The sequence below is a fragment of the Orbicella faveolata genome, unplaced genomic scaffold, assembly GCF_042242905.1.
Source record: "Orbicella faveolata isolate gen_17 unplaced genomic scaffold, um_ofav_v1 contig_25, whole genome shotgun sequence".
Classification (NCBI taxonomy): domain Eukaryota; kingdom Metazoa; phylum Cnidaria; class Anthozoa; order Scleractinia; family Merulinidae; genus Orbicella; species Orbicella faveolata.
This window is the reverse complement of record NW_028301553.1, coordinates 24,011,677-24,034,004: the sequence shown is the minus strand read 5'-3', so window position 1 is coordinate 24,034,004 and position 22,328 is coordinate 24,011,677. Positions and strand designations below refer to the sequence as shown.

The following is a 22,328-nucleotide window of genomic DNA, read 5'->3' as shown; positions in this document are numbered from 1 at the left end:
CCGTGAAAGAAAACCCACGCGCCTCCTTTAACTCCTCGAGGCAAATTCGATTGGAAACTGGCTCAATTTCGCACAAATGCGTCAGAGAGACACCATATCTTCTAACTCAGAGGCACATCTCGTTTTGTGTCCGTTTTCAACGACCGATGACGGGTTCATTCGAAGTCGAAGTCTTTTTTATATATGACCGCGCAATATTCCCGCGTTATGAAAATTTATTATAAAATATCAATTGTGTGGCCAGATCATATCTGAAAATAACCAGGTTACTTTTGTACACAATTACTCTCACTGAAAGCAATTATCGCTAACCACAATAGAACCGCAAAAGTCTTGCGATGACAGTAACCTAACAGATAAATGACATCACCTCATAGCAACCGGACCTGACGAATTTTTTAGCTTCCGGTTAGCTCTGGCTCGTGATGAAAAAACAGAAACAGAAAGCAAGAATTAACAAGCAAAGAAGTAGCGAAGAAGATCGCGAAAGAGAGAGGGCCAGCGCTGGGGAAGGAGGCGAAACAGTACTGAACAATGCCGTGAATTATAGCGAGTCAAGGACTAGAGAAAGGAGATGAAATAATACCGAACAATGTCGTGAAGCAAAGCTAACGAGGACTATAGAAAGGAGACGAGATACCCGACGACTGCAAAACTTCCCAAGTTAATTCGCGCGTCGAGATGCTACGCAGCCGAGCAAGAAAAGTCACATGATTAAAATCAGGTGACGAACAAGAGAACTGTGTGTTTAGAGTAATTACAAAACAGAAAACACAGCGGAAAAAAGTGGTTGATTCGTTGATCTATCGAAAAGATTAGATCAGTTCGGTTCAGTCTTCACAACTTTTGCTGCAAGTTTTTGCCTGGAAGATTTACACTGGCCGACGTGAATTGCCAACTTGAGGTAAGTGACTTTTGTTGTGGCGTTTGGTATCGGCTGGTATATTTTGCAGGGCGCAGGTTGCAGGTTGCAGGTTGAAATTTAATTATAACTGGAAAACCGCTGGCACTTAAAAGAAACGTACAGGTGGTAGATTTACCGTGACTGTTACATGACACTGTTTACAATCGCTCAGAAAGGTGGCTTCCACCTAAGTGCCAAACCGGCCGAAGCGATGGGAGGAGAGTATATTCCTATGATTTTAAGCCTGCAATGAATTATTGTTTTTGAAGAAACATCTGAAATATCATCTGAAATATCTGCTCAATTTGGTTTCTTTCCTGTGAGTACCAAACTGAAAGCACACTGAGCTTGTGCTAGTATATTCCGTCGGTTAAAATCTTGTATTATTTCATTTCTCTATTTATTTGCTTCATTTGTGATGCAATCTTCTGTTGTCGAGGAAAGACCCGAGCCAAATCTGGAATCGATGGAAACATCTGTGGAGCGGCCATCCAGATGGCTTTGAAGGGATTTCATCGGTCTCAGCGCGTCGATCGATAAGTACTTATAACGGATCCATCGTGTTTTCACTATGTGAAAGGGGCGAACTATTTTATGTAAGAGCCCCTGGCGAGTATATAGGTTATAAATTATTTTTAGTGCCAGCGGTTTTCCAGTTATAATTAAATTTCAACCTGCAACCTGCAACCTGCGCCCTGCAAAATATACCTGCCGGTTTGCTATGGAAATTATGAAGTTGCCTCGGCGAGATAAGCTTTTTTTCAATAGGAATCCTTTTTAAAGTCTTCCTTATTTGAAGCCATGCTGTAAGGCACTTTACAAATTACATCGTTTTAATTTCGCTCATAACAATAACACGTGAGTGGCATTGTGGAGGTTGTTGCGGTAAGTTGCATATTGTAAACAAATCAAGTTTGCTCTCGGTTTTCGTCTTCAACTTATACCCTCACGTTTGAAAAAACAAAAAAACCGTATTTGTAAATACCGCCGGGCAAGTTTTCCTTGTGCTAGTTGGCACAGCCGCTTCCTAGACTGCAAAAATTTCTTGAACCAAGATAGGTCAACAAACCATTTTAAGCCGAAGCGAACAGGATTTGCTAAATTTATTTTTGACGTTTCTATGTGAATATTTACATCTTGTGATTACAAAGTATTTCCTCGTTTTGTTAGTTCAATTCATTCGGTTTGGCGAAATGCTGGGGGAATTTCCAGGTTAATTTTGTTGAAGACTGGGAAAGCTACCGCCGATAACTGAAATGACCACAAAGCTAAATTAAGCCGTCGGCAAAAATACAAATCTATGCTTAAGCGTGAATAATTGTTAAACTTTAACACTGCCAGCTTAAACGAATTTTGTTTATCCCTTCTTTCATTCGGTCATCCTTCATTGAGAAGGGATTTGCTGTTTGATACTCAGATTCAATGATATGCATATTGTGTTTATAATGTAGATTTCCTCGTTTTATTTTGTTGTTGTCCTGTTAGTTCGGTTTGGTGAAATGCTTGTAGTCGAAATGTCGAGTAGACGATTACGCATGTAAACCCTGTCGGCGAATAAAGCTCTACTTCGATTTTGATTTGCTATTTCATTTTATTAGTGCCACTGCTTTTGGTTGGGGGTACATGGCCCCTATTATCCTAATGAGATGTTATTCCCCAGTGTGGTATTTACACTTATGGAAATGTTCCATAAAAATGAGATAGTACTAATTTTAAAAAAATGCTTAGAAAAAATTTAGGGCATAGAGGTCCTCGCCCCGACCATTTCTCGGTAATAAAAATAACTTTTACATATATACATTCGGAATTTAGTTGGTGAGAGTGCATTCCTCTCTCCACTCTCTCAAGCTCTCTCTGCTCTCTTCTTCACACTAATTTTGTTATTGACTAACTTATTAACCGAATTTCACTGACTGTTTTCTTTGTTGTGCTTTACTTTTTTGCTCGTCGAAGAAAGTTTAAGTTTCTTCCTGGCTGTTTCCTTTGTCCTGTCCGGTACCAATTCGTTTGTGATATAACTTTGCCAATTCTCTATTCTCATAAAATTTTATCTCGTCAGGGTAATAGAATGCACTCGCAGAGTGTTCAATCATCGTTTTCAGTCGCTACAATTTTCAGGAAAAAAGTTGTGGTTTTCTTAATTTTTTTTTGCTTTGTTTTAGGACCTTTTAGCAGGCCCGTAATTGGCCCCTGGGCATTACGGGGAAATAATTTTCAAGTAAAGAATTAGATTCGTTTTAGTGTTAAGTATTTTAAAATTATTTTAAATTAGGCATTTCATTTTTTTTTATTTTTGTCACACGTGATGTTTTGCGATTTTACCGACATATACCATGTAAATGAAAATAATGTACTAGAAAATCAGAGCGTGCGTTATATCGGCTTAAAACACAAGCCATATAGAACAAATGTATGCATGTAAAAGATGTTTTTGACAGAGAACTGGACAGGGCAAGAACTTCTCCTGCTTTTGTAAATATATTAATTCCTCCCAGTCCTGTCAAAATGTCTCAAGAACCTTCAGTTTTGGAAACCTAGAGTCCCTTATTTTTCCACCATACCTGACACAGAAGCTCACCAAATCCTAACAAATAGCTAACATGGGTGTATCTCTGGCCTTTACTTTGTACTACATGATTGCATATTCTGCTATCCTGCCTTAACTGCTAGAAACAATTTTGACGGAACTGTTTCAACAGTTTCACTTAAATTGATTTCCAGTTAAACAGCAGTACATGTAGCAGTGTACTTATCCGCCGCTAATGTTTACACTCAAGTGGTGAAGAGTGGTATCACTTGACCTACTTGCCCGGGGTCAACGCGCGTGTTTGCAAGAATGTTTTCATCCGCAACGATTGTTAAGGTTCTGTCTTGTTAAACATTACTACGGAGCATGTTTCTCCACTTTTCGTTTTGTAAGAAGGGCGCGGGATTTTCTAATACAAAGGCATAAACTTCTTTGAGCGGATTCCTCTCGTCGACGTCTTCACTGCTCAAACTGGCCGCGAAAATGCCTCGGTTTCGCAGTGCGCGGATATGAGAGTTCACCAGAGACTTCAGAGGATACACAACCAAAATTGTGGCATGATGAAGGTATGAATAGCTTGACAGCAGGCGGTGTTGGACACGGTTCACGTGACAGTATTCTACCAATCATATGTCGTCTCAGCCGGAGCAATGGCGGACACATTTTTCGTCACGAACGGAGAGTAGGTTGTCTTTTCTCGACCGATTTCTGCACTCATCATGAAAATCAAACGAACCTTTTCTAGGAGCTGCTAGTGTAATATCTAGACCAGTTATTTGCCAAGCCTCAAGTGCAGGTAAGCAATTTTTGCATGAGAACTAATCAATAGAAATCATGCTATGTTGAAAACGTTTGTTTATCACACGCTCTTGACATGGGTATTTTTTTTGGTCGTTTGCGGGGTAACAGGGATCAGTATTGCCAATATTTTTTGCGTGAAACTTTAGTTCGCGAGTTGAACTTTAAGAAGAGTCCGGCGGGCCCAGGCGGGCCCCGCCGTTTTAAGGGTCAAAATAGGACTTGAAGTTGGAGCATTTTCCTTGATTTGTCAGATGTTCGCGGTATTTCGCGGGAGTAATTGTCTGATTTCTACCCTTGTTTTAAGAGTATAATTTTGTGGCTCGGCTTGTTCCTTTTGCATCTTAATGTTTTCTTGTTATGTTTTTTGTAGTGCGTATGTCATCCGTTTGTTTGGCCGATGTTCAAGATTTTTGGATCCTGTTTTGAATGCTAGTCCATGAAAAATATCATTTAATTTATAATGAATTTTCACTATCATGATCACTGCCTGTCTTGAATTGTTATCTCTAACAGAGGTTTACTACTCTTGGATCGGACGTTATTGTTCAGTCATCTATGGCTGATTATTGTTGATCTTCCACTTCTTTATGCTTGTTTTCCTTTGAATGTTGGTAGTAGTGGGAGACTATACATCAATAAATAATAAACGTTTCATATGTATAGTTACGCATAATTGTCAACCCAGAACCAGCCAATGTGTTTGAAGCAAATGCTGAATTACCAGGTGGTATTTTAAAAGACTATGGGCTTAGAATTAACTTTGCTATATTTCCCAAATTTTAAGAGCTACTGCACGTGTTCAATATGGTGCATCTACTTGTATTTTAAAATGTTGTTACAATTAAGCTATCGCAGTCGAAACATCTCATTATAGATCATCTAGGATACAGCTACATGCTAGATTATTCTGAATTCAGTTGGTCACAGTCATTAGGAGTCGACACGAGGAAGTGCTGCGGAGACTGCTTTTGACAGTTATTTAACAGCCAATGTAGAAAATGTTAATATCAGTACATGACCACTGTGTTGTTCACCACAGGACTTGTAGTAAATAATAAATTTTAAGCTGACAGATATTTCAAATGACCTGCATAGCACTGTTCTGGGTAAAGAGCTCCCTTTAGTTTACACAGCTTACTTTGAACCTGAAGCTTCAGCAGAGGTGTGAGGACATGCAATGAAGGCAGGTCAGGACCATGAGCTATTCATTCATTGCCAATTGACCCTGTCTATCATTCAAAATTTTTCAGTTTACTAATTCATAAGTGAACTTAATGTTGGCCGCTGTTTCCGGAATATGGTTCTTGTGCTATTTTGCTGGTTTTTTGTTGTGCTTGTCAGTACTTTGCAAATATTCAGTTTTAAAAGCATACTTTGGAATTGAATTATTATTTGCAAGTAAATGTAAGTCAATTGTTTTTACATCTCCATCTGCAATTTTAGTTGCAACCACTTTAAATAGCATGAGGTATATTATTTGTCCAAAGCATTCATTCATGTAACTCAACCAAGCCTTGTTTCCATTGAGCCCGATTTTCCCTTTTACATGGCCAGTCACATGTACTGAGAACCCAGGGATGGGACACTTAGAGCAGATAAAAGTTACATCCAACACCTAAGCACTAGGTAGAAAGAAGTCTCAAACTCTCATCAGTTTGAACATTGATATCGCCAGTGGCAATGTCTGAGGCAAAGTAATTTGCCTTTTACTTTAAGCACATTCAAGGAAGTTGAGCAAGACCAAAATCGTGTTATCCCGTTGTCTACAAAATAAATCCACACAGTACATATTTAATCTTGGATTTGTAAGTTGAACAAGAGTATAATAAAAAAATAATAAAAATTTGCTGGAAGTGTGTCCTGGTACAGGGACGAATACAATTATTTTTTACCACTTACATTGAAGCAAAACATACCCTACTTCTCCCATTAAGCTTCTAGTTTCTTAATTCCATATATTGCCAATTACTTTTGTTATTTTGAAAGAGCCATAGCTCATTAGTAAGCTGTTTATGATTCCTTTTGGCTAATAAGGAAATGCAGCGGGCGAAACTCGATGAATCAAGCTTTACACAAGTTTTCAAGGACAAAACATTGCTTTGATTTCGAATTATTGACCCTTTTCTTTGTAGGTTTTACTAATCTCAGCTCTCTTATCGTCGAACGAAACCATAATATCTGTCAACAACCATGTAGTTGGCCAGCGATACACTGATATCTAAGAAGGATGGTGCGGAAGGTTAGTTCAATTCCGGCAAGTTAATATCGAATTCGAAGAAGTCAGAAACGGAAATAATTTATCTTTCAACCGTAGAGATTCGACGAGCCGCGAAGCTTCGATTCCTAAAATCATCTGTTCAGCACTGAAAATGGTGGCTTTGTGAATCGAGCAGAAGTCATCTACAGCTATTACTTGGCCTGCGGAACATTTCATATGGAGGTCATTCGAGATTTCTTTCAGCATCGAATGCGAGCGAACCTCCTATAAGTCTTATTTTCACATCTCCATAAGCGCGTGGAGATGTTTGCCATTCAGCGATCAGATGAAAATGAGCTCCAGGGAAAATTTCTCCTGGCATACTTTGCGAGTCGTGTCCAACACCGCCTGGCTTGACAGGTACAGGTATTTGCAGACATCAGGAGGCAACTGAAATATAATTGACTTTCCATGTCCGGTTGGCAGTATGGCGAACATATCGTTGCGATTTAAGCTTATGACTGCGAGAAAGGCTTTCTTTTGATGTTCGGTGTCACTTTCAATCTCTGGAAAACGCTCCTCGAGTACCGAGGTAAAAATTTCTTCGAAGACACTGTCAGAAACATAACCCATTTCGAACACAAGCGAATCTTGAACGTGTATAAACTGAGAACTGAAGTATTTTGCAAACAAATTTCTTCCCTGGTAGAGATAGGCAAAATTTACCTCAAGAAGTGCAGTGACAGATGTCCCCACCGTCCTCTCGGCATTACCAATCAAACGAACCAATCATATTGATCTGCGTGTTTGTAAAAATATCAACCAATCCGAGGCCAAGGGTCAGATTCTGACCTTGGCGTCTGCATGAAAGTGAGATTCAAGTCCAAGGTAACCAGAGGTTTTTCGTTCTCGCCGCTTCGCGACTCGTGTTTTCACCGCTTCGCGGCTCTCTCGCAGCTCTCTCATGCAGAGAAAAATCAAGAGAAGAGAAAAACCTCTCTTCTCTCTCCCTCTGGGACCAGGGTACTAAGGTGCAACTGGGTTTAGGAGTTGCGCAAACGAGGACTCACTTGAAGTGCAAATGAAAACAATTTGACCTTGCTGCTAAGGAAATAGACTAGGGTGGATTTAACTATCACTACGTTTCGAATTCCCGAGATGATTTGGTTTAGTGCCCTCCTTCCTAAAAGCACCGGCTCCTTGTGGTGCAAAGCACCCCTATTTCAATAAGCGCCTCTGAAGTTAAAGTAGCATCCAAGACATAGACATAGAACGGACTGATTAGATGTAACCTGCGTAGCTGGCGTTAAACGGGAGTGGGGTGGGCAAAGCGCGAATGGAAGGAGGGGACTGGGAGAAAGGAGCAACTCCACTTTGCTCATTTCTGCGTTCCCTGGCGAACGCAAAATTCCCATTGGCTAATAATGAGTAACTTATTAATTTTTGGTAGCACATTCTCATAAAAACAACAACAACAACAACAACAACAACAACAGCAACAACAACCAACCACAGTCGCGGATGAAGTTGTATCGGCTAGGCTTTGAGATATTAAAATCTCGCTAGCTAGCGCGAGTAAATTTAGGTGAAACCCAAGAAAAAATCGACCGAGACAGCACTTTTACCTGGGAGAGCTGGTGGTTTTGCCTCTAAGATACGGGAAAGTCTGATCTATAGCCATTTATCAAATCTTTGCTCGTGCCAAGAATTATGAAGTTAACGGGAGTGCGTTGATTCTCGTTATTTCGCCTATGAGAAGTATCTTTGAATGTCTAGGAGATGGAATCACTGGGTATCGTTTCCCGATTGCTCCAATTTTCCGGTGTTATACGTCAGTTTAAAATACTGGCTATCTTCCACCGCCCCACAGTTCGTAGCCGAAGCAGTTATGGCATTGCTTGAGGTTAAAGCCGTCTTAAGCCCTCTTTATAGCACAACATAATTCTGCGGTGTTTTTGATTTTACAGCTGCAACTTCTGCAAATACGTTTGAGTTAAAGTGAACTCAGTGGAAGAACAACAGTTGGCCAAAACAATTTCTGGAGTTTCTAAGTAAAATTTCAAAAGAACATGTCTACTTTTGCACCAGGCCTGATACCACAGAACCTGCAGAAATTGTTGCTACCGTATTCATTCTTTTTTCTCCCTATTTTCTAACTCTTCGTGAGAGTATAGGGAGGATATTTGCACGCTAAAATAACGTCACGGTTGTTATGTTAAAATTTTCCTATCGGGAAATAATTTCAGTTCACTAAATTTCCGCGGGAAGACAGTTATGCGGAGACGGTAAGCGCTAGTTTCCGACTGGTAAACCTGTTGACAGTAATTGACAGTTGATTAAATCGGATTACATCGAAATTGGCGGGGCGTAATGAGAAAAAACCTGGTTCTTATTGCAGGCGTTCCTTCTTCTTTGCGTTTTCTTGCTCCCTATTCCTCCCCTGTTTACTCCTGCAAAGCAGGCTAGATTAGCTGCGTATGTCATGGAGCTTTTAAAGTAATATTGCACGTTATGACTATCAGATCTGCTATCACGTTACAGTTCTCGAGTTACAGCATCTGTTATTTTTCATTAAACTATTGTACCACATTCAGATATATATGCTCAAAAGGAAAAAGAGCATCCGTCCTAATAAGAGCCCCTCTTCTAAAAGGGCTAGTCTTGTGCGTGGCAAGAACTAGGGATGTAAGATATGTTGGCTCCTTTAGTTTTGATCTACAAAAAATTTAGCGCAGTTGTGTGTAAAATCACAGGTAGCAGTAAACGCTATTTGATCTTTTATCCAACTGAAGTCACCGGGCGATTACACGATAATAATAAGTAATAGATCGAGTTCTTCGACATTTCCGACGAGCTTGGAAAGATGGCCACTTTGTAAGTGACCTGTAATGTCATCTTTGCATTCCAGTAATCTTCTCACGGCGAATGGCGAACCACGGAATCACCACAACTAGATTTTTGCAACACCGAGAAAGAGCATTTCGCATCCGTTGCAAACTTGTCGATTACATCAATGATGTGATACTCGCGGGCAGATTGGGAACTAAGACACAAAATGGCCGTGGCATTTATCAATCCTTCCTTGGATCCCCGGATCACCGTTTATTGTTCATACATGTATGTGTGGCGTGAGTTGGCCTAAAGATTACTTCTACAAACCTTTCAAGAGGACGCTACATGATTAAACCAGCTTCGAGGACAACAATGGTCAGTAATACAAAGGACATCAAAGTATGTGACCGTCACGCTCGACACAGATGAGGAACGTATAAATGTACCTTGTATGCAAACCTACAGCTGGAAGGAAAATCTGGCAGTTTTAATGCTACCTAGGTTTCAAGGATCGCTACAAAGGACCAAAACTTTAATCTTGAAGCCAGGTAAGAGATTTACGTGAATTTACTGGAGTATTTACGAGGGCGAGTATTTTAGTTACTCACTGGAATATTTTCAAAATTCTCTGAACTTTAAGCGGTCGTTAGTTTTGAAAACCTAACGAGTAGACGAATTTTGTTATTGTTTTAGATTAAGGGTCATTTATACTTTCTATTCATGTAGTTCAGCAGTTTCAAAAAGGTGCCACATTTGGAAAACGTGCCTTCAAAGTAGAGCTATTTTCGTGTTTGGTTCAAAACTCGATTGAGCGGGTAGAAAATCCTCTTTTTAACCGTTGAAGGGACAACATTGAATTATATGCAACATGGCTAAACAAACTGCTATGATATATCTATCGTTAAAAAAAAAAAAAAAGAAACAAACCCCAAAAAAAGAATTGGGTCTTTTGAGCGAATATTAATTTTTTTTAGAGCGCCGACAATATGTGCTATTTTTCCTGTTTCGGCATGCACGAAACTTGTGTCGAGCCAACCGAACTTCAACCACTCATAGAGAAAGTCAATTAGAATTTTTAATCAAATAAAATTCAATTTAGTGATTGACTAGATAAGGGCTTCGAAATCCCAGATTCTGAGAAAAATCGAATTTTCGAAGTAAAATCAGTGGTCCGTTTTTACAGAGACAGCCTCCTAACAGTTGGAGTCAATTCATATTCAGCATGATCCCTTCTCTGCGCAAAGTCTTATGTTAATTTGGAAAACTGTAAACAATGACGTCACCAAGGATCGCTTTGAGCGGTTCCTCTATGCATTATCCCAGGCATAGAATTAATAAAGTTATTACATTGCAAAACAACCCTGAGACAAAGAGTTATTCATTAATGTAATAATGAGAAATGACGCCCATCAGCTTCTCGTGCAGCTTATTCTAAAGCCAGGTCTCCCCAGAATTCCAAACAAACTAATAATATCCGTAACGAAACAAATTTCTTTTGAAAATAGCTCCTTGTTAGAACTAAGATTCAGGAAGAGCACCAGATGGCGAACAAATAAATCCATATTTGGTTACATGAGTCAAACGCTGTATCATCAATGTTGCTGGTGGAAGTTAGCATAAATCGTTGTTGTGAATGTAATAAATGTAACTTGATATTGTTATTTAAATAGATTCAAATTTATTGCTCTGCTAATCCAAATGTGGCCATAAATTATCTGTGACACTGCCGTAAAAGAAGGTTTCGAAACCACGAAAATGAAACTGCTTGATTAAGCTTCAGCTGCTCCTAATTTGCATATTTGTTCGATATCCGGGAAGAATTCTAGCTATAGCTTTGGCGGCAAACAAGCTCCGTGATACATAAAAAAATGTCTCCCACCTTGTTCACGATCTTTGCTTGGATTTTGACAATAACAACGTTGTTTGGCAACTGCTTCATAATAATCATCATCGTCTCAAGAAAACGTCTGCGCTCAAGCAAGCTCAACTGGTTCATCATTTCTCTTGCTGTCGCTGATTTCCTTGTGGGGTTAAGTTTGTATCCTCCTCTGTTTTTCTGTGGGCATTGGTTTTCCTGTCACACCAGCCTCATGAAATCATTTCGTTGGATCTTCATCTACTCATCCATTTGTAATCTGTGTGCCATGACAGTCGACCGTTATCTCGCAATTACGTCGCCCATTTACCACAGAACCAAGGTGTCTGAGAGGGTTGTGGTGGTATGGATAACACTCTCTTGGCTTGTTGTGGTTGTTTTGCGTGGTGTTGTTTTCATTCCTCTCTACTACGCTCATAAACGAAAAACATTAGAGTTTGTACTGCCCATACTGTTGGTCATCTTTGAAGTACTTCCCTGTCTACTTATTTTTGTTGCTGCTGTTCGCGTCAGCATCATTGCCAGAAGACAAAAATTACAGCACAGGGACAAATCGAAAGAAAAGTCTAAAACAGAGGTTAAAAATAAGCGCGGTTCCACAGCTTTAAAAATGATACTTTTCGTCGCCTTCATCTTTATTGTCTGTTATTCACTGGAAGTTTATTATTCAATGTGTAAAAATGTTTTGAAATTATGCGAAGACACGGAAGTGTTCCAGATGATTCGTCGACTCTTCCTGATTGCTAACTCCGCCGTAAATCCCTTTGCATACGCCTACTTTAAAAGAGACATCAAAGAGGAAGTAAAAAGAAAAATAAACGTGTTCTGTAGAAAACGGAACTTGGAACTGAGCACGCAACCAAACACAGAGCCTGAGGTTCAATCTGTTAATCTAGACTAGTCTTTAGGTAAACGGCTTTAACTCTGAATTGTTACAAGATGATGATGCACATATTGTTTGGTAGCGAAAATATCGATAAATTTGTTTTCATACAAAAAGGTTATTTTTTCACAGCCAAATTAGAAGTACGTATATATGGCAAACAGTAAGGAAACTTGATGTTTTGATGTTTATACAGCTACGAAATATGTACAGTGTAATAAGTTTAAAATGTTTTAAATCATATGCATCTTATATTCGTTTAATAAATTGGTACATCCTGCTCTCTGTGCATTGAAGATTCTTGATATCGAAGAAATCTGTAACCCCTTTCTATGATTTTTTTTTATGAAGCGGGAAAAATCTGCTTGGAAAAGACTGTTTGAGTGCACTGACTTTAATCGGGTTACAATCGAAGCAATTGCTTACCGAGTCATTTTTTTTTAAATTATTAAACATCATAGGGGGCTGGACTGTTTATAGAAACTCAGACTGGTGCTTTATTTTGTTATGTGTTCACATTTACATACTTTTTTGGGACTCTCCATTTTGACTTTTCAGGAACATGAATAACAAATATTATTTCTTGTTAGGTTGCATGCATTACAAGGAGTCAGTGAATGTAAAGATTTTATAAGCCATCAGTAGAGATTAGGCTCAATCGATGAATTCAAGAATTTGATCGAGTTCTTCCAGCCGATATAATGGTTTTGCAATGGTCTCGAGTGAGATGGCCATGGAATATCGCACGAGAGAAGCTATTTACCAGTACAGTGAAACCTGTATTAAGCGGACTTCAATGGTGTCCATTTAATACAGGGTGTCCGACCAAAGCAGGTTCTAATATGTTGTGCAATAACAATTACTTAATGACCGAGAGTGAGGTCGTTACGGGAAAATCTCAAACTGAGACCTTGCCGTATTGACCGAGCGATAGGGAGGTCAATACCGTTGGCCGAGGTTTGAGATTTTCCGGTAAGAACCGAACGGTCGAGGTTATTGAGTTGTTTATTATATGGCTCATGAATTAAAGCAAAGAAAAAAAATTCGAGCGGAAGTCGGCAATCTACATTAGGCGATGCGCGCGTCTACCGATTCATTCATCGTCTCGAACCCAGACCAAAACTACAGAGTCACTGAGCTTTACCACTGTATTACGTATTCCGTAAAAACACTTTACGGGAAAAATGATTGTCACAGCCTCAAAAAGGTATTTTAGTATCTTGGTGCCACAACTTGGTGGGGGAGTTTTTTCGACTTTTGTGGCGAAACGTCAACCCATGTAGAAAAGACATAAAGTGCTCCAAAATAGTCCAAACCCACTGTCTTTCAGTGAAAGAAAATACTAATGCTTCAGAATGCACTGCTCAGAACAACTCGATCTTCGCATTCGCTTTCGACAACATATCTTCGCCTTCTTCATTCTGGGATTTATGGATGAACTTTTCAAGCCTTGTGAACGTCTAAAACGTCCTGCAGTTATGAGAAACACTGCTACCGACAGAAACCGCCCGATTGTTTACATCTGCTGATCCTGGAAGCTGATTTACACTTGCTTGTGTTAAGGCGATCTAGGGAAACTATTTGATGAGAACTGTGACGGAGTTCAATATTTCGGTAATTGTTATCACTAAGATGGTGACTTATAAGTTTCTTCGTGGTGTTCTGCTCAGGATGCATGACAGATCTGCCGATGCTGTTTTCACTTAGCGATTTTAGCTTTACTTAAGACTCGGCACACTTTGATTGTTTTTCACTAACGCCCGCCAAGGTTACCGGCTGGTAAGTCAAAAACGACTTCCATATAAATTTTATTAAGGGAAAATCTCTAGACTTTTAGCTACTCGGATTAAACTTACTTTCTCTTTCAATCGGCTTTCATTGTTTCGATGCGCTTGAATTTTCAGAGCCGGGCGCTTCCTAATTTGCATAATCCGTGATCGACCCGTGGGCATTACGGCTGCATAATGACCGCTCAGATCTCGCTCTTAGCCAATCAGAGCGTTCGTTATATCGGCCACAAGCCAAAGCCATATAATAAAAGATATAATGAAGTGACAACATTTGTCCTAGCTTGCGACAAATGTAAATTGGTTGCAGAACTCATTTAAAGGCGAGAATTGAGTGATTTCTTTCTCCTCCTAAACAGCTTCGAAAGTTCGTGTCTGCAAATAAGCTTCAATCGAAACGCACTCAAAGAAAACAGTTCAGTAAGTTGTTTTCAATTCATTTTTCCTACTTAATGAAAGCAAAACCAGAAATTTAATTAAATAATTTACCCAAGTTTGTTTGAGGAATAGTTTGTTGAAGCTAGATATCATTATGATTTTTCAAATCAAACATGGAGTGGACGGAGGAACATAACAACTACTTGCGTCAAGAACTTTTAGTGCTTGAACCCTTTAAGTACAAAGAAGGAAGCATTTCTAGAGACCAAATCTGGGGAAAAAAAATTGCAAACAATCTGAACGGCGAAAGTGAAGTATGATCATCGCAGTAAATTTTCCAATTTAAGCAACTGGAAAGAAGAAGATAAACATATACAGGCAAAAACTAACGATAGATAAATCCGACGTTTCGGCGACATCTTGGCGCCATTGTCAAGGGAAACTAATTAAATATGCGATTTCAAGGGTAACTAAGAGTTCAGAGTTTCTAATTTGCATAAGTTAGACAAAGACTTTAGCGCGAACTGAGTCTGATTGTACATTTAAACACGGTCGTAATTGTTTAATGAGTAACATCTCATTAATGAGACAATCAAACTTGTTGTGGCATTTTTTCAACACGCTAAAACAATTGCGAAGGTCATCCGGAATCCTGCCTGCGTGTCTACTATCATAGTGATTGCGTACTGACGAGGTCTTGCTTCTATGTCCATCAACGCGTACGAACAGATGGCCACGGGTGTAACCGACATAACCAGCATCGCACTGGTCACACTTGAAGTTATACACAACGCATTGTTGATCAATGAGCTGAGGCTTAGGTTCGCTTGTCGGGAACTCCTGGGCAATCTTGCGGCTCGTAAACACCGGTTGAACACTGGTCTGCAGCTTCACACTGAGATCTTTCAACTGTGTCTTCACGATATTAGCAGACTCCTGGTCTTTAAAGGGTATGACAACCCGAGTAGTGTTTTCTGTCGTAGATCTGGACCGTAATGAGGGCTGGTCAGCGACCTTTAAATTTAGGAAGGTTTTGACAGTGGAGTCAACAAGGTGCTTGGGATATTTCAGTTTAGAGAAAACAGACTTCAGTCGTTCGCACTCCTCAGTGAAGTAGGACCATGACGAAGACAGGCGATGTGCGCGATCGAGCATAGTTGTCAATAGTCCGCGCTTGTACCTATTATCGACATGACTGTGGTAATGGAGAAGCAGACCACTGTTTGTTGGCTTCACAAACACTTTAGTTTCAATACGAGGCGCTCTGTTTAGGAGTTGAGTACCGAGAAAGGGAAGCATTCCATCATTTTCGACCTCCATAGTAAAGTTGATGGCGGGGTGAGCGTGGTTGAGGGTGTTAAGAAAGTCCCTAGCTGTAGACAAATCGGGCATCACAGTGAATGTGTCGTCAACATATCGACGATAGTAAGGTGGCAGTTTGCCGTCAACATCTAATTTCTCTTCAATAGACGACATGAATACGTTGGCTAGCAAGGGCCCAAGGGGGGACCCCATCGCTACTCCGTCGATCTGTTCATACAGGGATCCATTAAATTGGAAAAGCTGCCCCTTGGTGGCCACACCCAAAAGATCAATAAGGTCTTGCTTTGAAATGTTCAAATCATACTCGGAATTAAACCAGTTGTTTCTAAAGGCTCTGTCTGCGAGAATCGTAATGGTTTCATCCAAAGGTACATTCGTGAACAAGGAGGACACATCATAGGACACCAGCAAGTCACCAGGTGTTATGTTGAGGTCTCGCGGTAGTTCGTTCACAAAATCGAAAATGTCCGTGACTTTAGAAACAACTGGTTTAATTCCGAGTATGATTTGAACATTTCAAAGCAAGACCTTATTGATCTTTTGGGTGTGGCCACCAAGGGGCAGCTTTTCCAATTTAATGGATCCCTGTATGAACAGATCGACGGAGTAGCGATGGGGTCCCCCCTTGGGCCCTTGCTAGCCAACGTATTCATGTCGTCTATTGAAGAGAAATTAGATGTTGACGGCAAACTGCCACCTTACTATCGTCGATATGTTGACGACACATTCACTGTGATGCCCGATTTGTCTACAGCTAGGGACTTTCTTAACACCCTCAACCACGCTCACCCCGCCATCAACTTTACTATGGAGGTCGAAAATGATGGAATGCTTCCCTTTCTCGGTACTCAACTCCTAAACAGAGCGCCTCGTATTGAAACTAAAGTGTTTGTGAAGCCAACAAACAGTGGTCTGCTTCTCCATTACCACAGTCATGTCGATAATAGGTACAAGCGCGGACTATTGACAACTATGCTCGATCGCGCACATCGCCTGTCTTCGTCATGGTCCTACTTCACTGAGGAGTGCGAACGACTGAAGTCTGTTTTCTCTAAACTGAAATATCCCAAGCACCTTGTTGACTCCACTGTCAAAACCTTCCTAAATTTAAAGGTCGCTGACCAGCCCTCATTACGGTCCAGATCTACGACAGAAAACACTACTCGGGTTGTCATACCCTTTAAAGACCAGGAGTCTGCTAATATCGTGAAGACACAGTTGAAAGATCTCAGTGTGAAGCTGCAGACCAGTGTTCAACCGGTGTTTACGAGCCGCAAGATTGCCCAGGAGTTCCCGACAAGCGAACCTAAGCCTCAGCTCATTGATCAACAATGCGTTGTGTATAACTTCAAGTGTGACCAGTGCGATGCTGGTTATGTCGGTTACACCCGTGGCCATCTGTTCGTACGCGTTGATGGACATAGAAGCAAGACCTCGTCAGTACGCAATCACTATGATAGTAGACACGCAGGCAGGATTCCGGATGACCTTCGCAATTGTTTTAGCGTGTTGAAAAAATGCCACAACAAGTTTGATTGTCTCATTAATGAGATGTTACTCATTAAACAATTACGACCGTGTTTAAATGTACAATCAGACTCAGTTCGCGCTAAAGTCTTTGTCTAACTTATGCAAATTAGAAACTCTGAACTCTTAGTTACCCTTGAAATCGCATATTTAATTAGTTTCCCTTGACAATGGCGCCAAGATGTCGCCGAAACGTCGGATTTATCTATCGTTAGTTTTTGCCTGTATATGGAAAGAAGAAGCCTGAAAAAAATCAGGGCTTCAACGGGATTCGAACTCGTGACCTCCGCGATACCGGTGCGATGCTCTACCAACTGAGCTATGAAGCCACACATTGGGAGCGAGGTCAATTAATTGAGTTCATATCTTCCCGTGAGTGAAATGATGTGAAGTATATATGAAATAAAAAAAAAATAGGGCTTCGAATCCCGTTGAAGCCCTGATTTTTTTCAGGCTTCTTGTTTCCAGTTGCTTAAATTGGAAAATTTACTGCGATGATCATACTCCACTTTCATCTACTACCGCAGTTCAAATATGAATTATTTCATATATACTTCACATCATTTCACTCACGGGAAGATATGAACTCAATTAATTGACCTCGCTCCCAATGTGTGGCTTCATAGCTCAGTTGGTAGAGCATCGCACCGGTATCGCGGAGGTCACGAGTTCGAATCCCGTTAAAGCCCTGATTTTTTTTTTTTTTTCAGGCTTCTTGTTTCCAGTTGCTTAAATTGGAAAATTTACTGCGATGATCATACTTCACTTTCATCTACTACCGCAGTTCAAATATGAATTATTTCATATATACTTCACATCATTTCACTCACGGGAAGATATGAACTCAATTAATTGACCTCGCTCCCAATGTGTGGCTTCATAGCTCAGTTGGTAGAGCATCGCACCGGTATCGCGGAGGTCACGAGTTCGAATCCCGTTGAAGCCCTGATTTTTTTTTTTTTTTTTTTTTTTTCAGGCTTCTTCTTTCCAGTTGCTTAAATTGGAAAATTTACTGCGATGATCATACTTCACTTTCATCTACTACCGCAGTTCAAATATGAATTATTTCATATATACTTCAAATCTGAACGGCCTTAAGCTTGCCAGGTTCAAAGTCAGTAAGCTTGCCATTAGAGCAAGATATACACTGCTGAGCGAGAAATTTGAAGCAAAGATGAAAGAAAAGAAGGCAAGTGGAATCGAATGTGATTTGAGTGAAGTGGAAAAGGCTCTGGAAGAAATAGCTGAAAAAGCTGCAGCTGAAGACACCGTGGAAAACGATAAGAAGAAAGTTGAGAACGCAAAAGTAGTGGAAATGAGAGACAGAGCTCTAGAAAGCTTAGGCAGAACACAGAAAAGGCAGCGGAATGAAGAGGAGGAGATTCTGAAACCAAAGCAAAGAAGTCGCAGAAGTGGAGGTGAAACAATTGCATATTCGCGCGAAAAAAATGATCTTGTTTAGAGGTGGAAAGAGGAAGAATTGGAGCTGCAAAAGCGACGAGTTGAAGTTGAGGGTAAACGGGAAGATAAGTCCAGAAAACAACATCAGGATATGCTGAAAATCTTGCTAGAACAAACTAAGTAGCAACAAGAGCAGATGGAAAGTTTTCAGCTGATGTTCCCTCGATGCAACAACAGCAGTCTCAAAAAATTATATGAAGCTTCTAGAAAATTAACTAGGCTTGATTTGCACGGTCTGCTCATAACATCTTTGATTTTGTTGTGAATACTTGCTTTAGCATTTGAATGGTTTATATTTATATTTGACATTGTTGTTTATTTTTAAAAACAAACTGTTCGACACATGTTGCAGATATTTTGATCACTTTACCAGTAACTCACTCTACTTAACTGCACTTCAACTTTATCAAGTTGTCAAAATTTTGTTTCTACATAATTAAAAACAAACATTTTGAAAATGTTTATGTTTTTCGGATGAATGGATGTAAATGTTCAAGAAAAATAATCTCCATGGTTGGAGGGTCAAGGAGCTCTGAAACGTGATAAAAGGTACACGTAACCCCAACGGACAACTCCGCGGGAAGTACACTCCGTCTTTAACGGACCTGGCGAGGCCTAGTTGTTCGTCAGGAGGCCGGAAAAATTTCGGGGCGTTTCAATTTTCGATTAGCTTGTCCAAATATGTTTTTGTTTGTTGTTGTTATTGCTGGAGTGACATAAATACCACTATTATTGAAAAACACTGGTAATAATGATAACCATTTGACGTCTTACACGGGGAAGACGGGTTAGAATTCAAAAGGGTCAATACGTAAGAGTCTTTCTTCATTCATAGATTGCTAGTTTCGATTATTCTCTAACAATTTAACTATGCCACAGAACATAACGACACGCACAGCAGCGCAACTTTAAGCCATCAGATCTTCCACATTTTCGTAGAGTCTCTTGTCATATTCTTGCATGTTAATTATTCTCTGTTAAAAAAAAAAAAATAGCCAAGTGAGACAATTTTTTTTTTAAGCAAGAGTAGCACAACCACCGAGGGGAAAGTGTGTTGAGCAATTCAACATAAATGCGCCATTTTCTGTACGTTTTATTTTGGAAATATGTGCAATAAAATTCAAACTGATTCGATTTCTCATAATGCGCGTGTTCCCATTTATATAGTTGTCAGAAATTGCGATAGACGGACCGACAGCCAGCCAGTCAGCCAGCCAGACACCCAGACAAAAAGACAGACAGAAAGACAGATAAATGGTTGGTGAAGGGTACGGACGGAAGGTGGAATGGACAAACAGACAGACCGATCTATATACCGACATTAATTTTATCAACTGTTTAACTATCGTTAAACATATTCTACGTTAGCAACATTTTATCGAGAATGTTCTTATACTGCGATTTTTTTGTTCTACAGTGAACACATCTAGTCTCCAGGTGCTGAAATTTCAGTCTAAGGAGGGAGGCTTGGTTGAGACACTGGGCTGAATTCGCAACCCAGATAGAAAGGCTAAAAAGCCCATGTAATCGGAATGAAATTTCAAAAGTAAATTTAATTTAACGATGAGTAATGTACGAGTCTTTCTCATTATGACATTCACCTATGAAGTAATTTGACATATATTTTAGCCCAGGTTGAAATTTCATTATTCACTTGCCACAAAATTCCCCCCCCCCCCCCTTCTCCCAAAAGCTCCCCACCCTGCCTTAGCCAAGCTGAATTGTTCATATAATCACCCTCTGAGACAATAATAATATCTTAGACCATAATTAAAGTCAGAATGATAAAAATTTCTCAATTTAATTACCTACATTCACGAGTAGTTATTTCCATTAGAATACGGAGTTTTAAAACTTTTTTACTAAATAAGCTTCTCGTATTTTACCTGGTGCTGATTTTCCAATTCCTTTAAATTGTCTCGAAGAATCTCAAACGTTGGGCGATCATCAGGATCTTCTCTCCAACAGTTTTGCATGATCTTGTACCTGCAAATATAAAAGAGATCCGGTCTTGAGATCTCGTATATGATGATTATGATAAACTAAAAAAGAAGACATGCAAAGTTCAAAATAACTTTAACCCGTCAGCAATCAAAGCTTTGATGAAAACTCTTCAATTATTTGGTAAATACAAGTGTATTACGGTTAAATATAAAGATAATAATGTCAAAACGTCTTACAGGTCTTCATCCACATGGCTTGGTTTAGGCATCCTGTAGCCACGATTTAGGATATTTGCCATTTTTCGGGGCTCCATTCGCGGATAGGGCGAGCCACCTAGATAGAGAAATAAAACATCAAGCTAGTGTCAGGTTACTATGTGAATCGTCATGCGATATGATTCTCGCATACTGCAAAACATTATTGAGTCACCCAGGTCGAGTGCAATTTAAAATAAAAATAAACATAACAATCTGTTTATTGGAAAATCTGTGCCCCACTACTACACTCCGCCATACCTATGGTAAAGATCTCGTAAAGTACAATTCCAAAACTCCACCTGCGTTATAAATAGAAAAAAAAAGAACTGTTAGACATTTAAGGCATAGGACTACCATTCCCAATTCGCCTAGTTCTATAATTTTTAACTGAATACAAAACTACTAAGTTGCAATCCATATTTTTATGCTGAGTTCATTGCCTTTTACGTTTTTACTTACACATCACTTTTTGTAGTGTATCGTCCAAACAAGAGTGCCTCGTAAGCAGTCCATTTAACTGGGAGTCGGCTCTTCAAAGTCATAAAAAATAGAAAAAAAAAAACTTGTAAATACAGGAATAAGGGTTAAAGACACAAAACGTTTCAAAAATTCATATGTGCAAAGGCTGCATGAGGCAGGAACCTTTGTTTTCGTTTCGTAGATGTTATCCTGGTTCACGTCTCTGGCCATTCCAAAGTCGGTTACTTTGCAAATCTCCTGTTCCCCAACCAAGACGTTTCGAGCGGCAAGGTCGCGGTGAATGATCTAACATAGACAACAATTTATTTCTCATTATTGAATAAACAAACACCAGACGTCCTAAAACCCTTCATTGTTTTAGGTAGCCCGTTGCGAAGGACCAAACTTGTCCTTTTCGACCATCCATTCGCACTCGGATTTGACTGAGCCTAATGGAAATTTTTCTTGTTCCGAACCGGTGTTTTTTTAAACACTAACTGAAATTATGATTTTTCTTTAATCAGTAAGGGTCAGTTCTAGCACTGTAGTATACAGTTATTCCTATTTAAAACAAATTTTTGTTGTGGCAGGAGACTTTGCTTTAATTATAGAGGATCGAACATTTAACCTGTTTAAAAAAAAATAAATAAGTAAATTAAAAAAGGCCCATAAATCATAGAAATCGGAACAAATGCAAAAGTATTATATTGGTGGTTGGTTATCGTAATTACCCAAGATTTAGCCTTTTCTCACTCCCCTCTCTCTCGTATCCAGTGTTTCTGAATTAATCATAACCCCTTTGCTTTTCAAGAATTTGCGTGACGCTCCCAGCATTTGCTTCTTTTGAAGATGAGGAAATTGTTCAGTACAACTAACCAAACATAGAACAAACACGATCGAATTCGGAAAATATTATTTTCTTTTTGCCGACGTCCGCCACCGCTTCCCTTCTGTTTTCGTTTTCGTCTTATCTCGTTGTACATGCGCAGTAACGATTATCTAGGAAACTAGCTAAAATTACGAGCATGCGCAGACAATTGTCCCTGGACCCTCTCTCCTTTAAGTTGCGTGACAGAGAGAGAGAGGGCCAGAAGTGGACTAATATATATCTTATTGCGATCTTTCATTCCAGAACATTCAACGGAAAAAGATTGGTTCTAAGCAAAGATATA

General features: G+C 39.7%; 3 protein-coding genes across 3 annotated transcripts; 2 read left to right on the top strand and 1 right to left on the bottom strand.

Annotated features, from left to right (window-relative positions):
* The first annotated feature begins 10,818 nt into the window (after positions 1 to 10,818).
* LOC149109564 (trace amine-associated receptor 8a-like) lies at positions 10,819 to 12,151 on the top strand. The gene has a single exon (XM_089294377.1). It carries the CDS (start codon positions 11,130 to 11,132, stop codon positions 12,036 to 12,038), a length of 909 nt encoding a protein of 302 aa, XP_089150503.1. The 5' UTR covers positions 10,819 to 11,129; the 3' UTR covers positions 12,039 to 12,151.
* A 5,614-nt stretch (positions 12,152 to 17,765) lies between these two features.
* Positions 17,766 to 18,515, top strand: LOC149109563 (uncharacterized). The gene has a single exon (XM_089294428.1). The coding sequence runs from the start codon at positions 18,093 to 18,095 to the stop codon at positions 18,495 to 18,497; it is 405 nt and encodes a 134-aa protein (XP_089150554.1). The 5' UTR covers positions 17,766 to 18,092; the 3' UTR covers positions 18,498 to 18,515.
* Positions 18,516 to 18,858: 343 nt separating this feature from the next.
* Positions 18,859 to 21,285, bottom strand: LOC149109562 (tyrosine-protein kinase SRK3-like). The gene is made up of 5 exons (XM_089294459.1): positions 21,157 to 21,285; positions 20,956 to 20,996; positions 20,677 to 20,773; positions 20,383 to 20,482; positions 18,859 to 19,470 (listed from the first exon to the last, which is right to left on the bottom strand). Exons 1-5 carry the CDS (start codon positions 21,237 to 21,239, stop codon positions 19,405 to 19,407), a joined length of 387 nt encoding a protein of 128 aa, XP_089150585.1. The 5' UTR covers positions 21,240 to 21,285; the 3' UTR covers positions 18,859 to 19,404.
* Between the last annotated feature and the right edge of the window lie 1,043 nt (positions 21,286 to 22,328).

Excerpts from the sequence above, each read along its gene's own strand:
- LOC149109562 (XM_089294459.1), bottom strand. The coding sequence starts at position 21,239 with ATGACTTTGAAGAGCCGACTCCCAGTTAAATGGACTGCTTACGAGGCA. Across the intron at positions 20,483-20,676 it reads AGCCATGTGGATGAAGACCT|GTACAAGATCATGCAAAACT; the intron begins GTAAGACGTTTT and ends TTATATTTGCAG. Across the intron at positions 19,471-20,382 it reads AATTGGAAAATCAGCACCAG|AGAATAATTAACATGCAAGA; the intron begins GTAAAATACGAG and ends TTTTTTTAACAG.
- LOC149109564 (XM_089294377.1), top strand. The coding sequence starts at position 11,130 with ATGTCTCCCACCTTGTTCACGATCTTTGCTTGGATTTTGACAATAACA.
- LOC149109563 (XM_089294428.1), top strand. The coding sequence starts at position 18,093 with ATGAATTATTTCATATATACTTCAAATCTGAACGGCCTTAAGCTTGCC.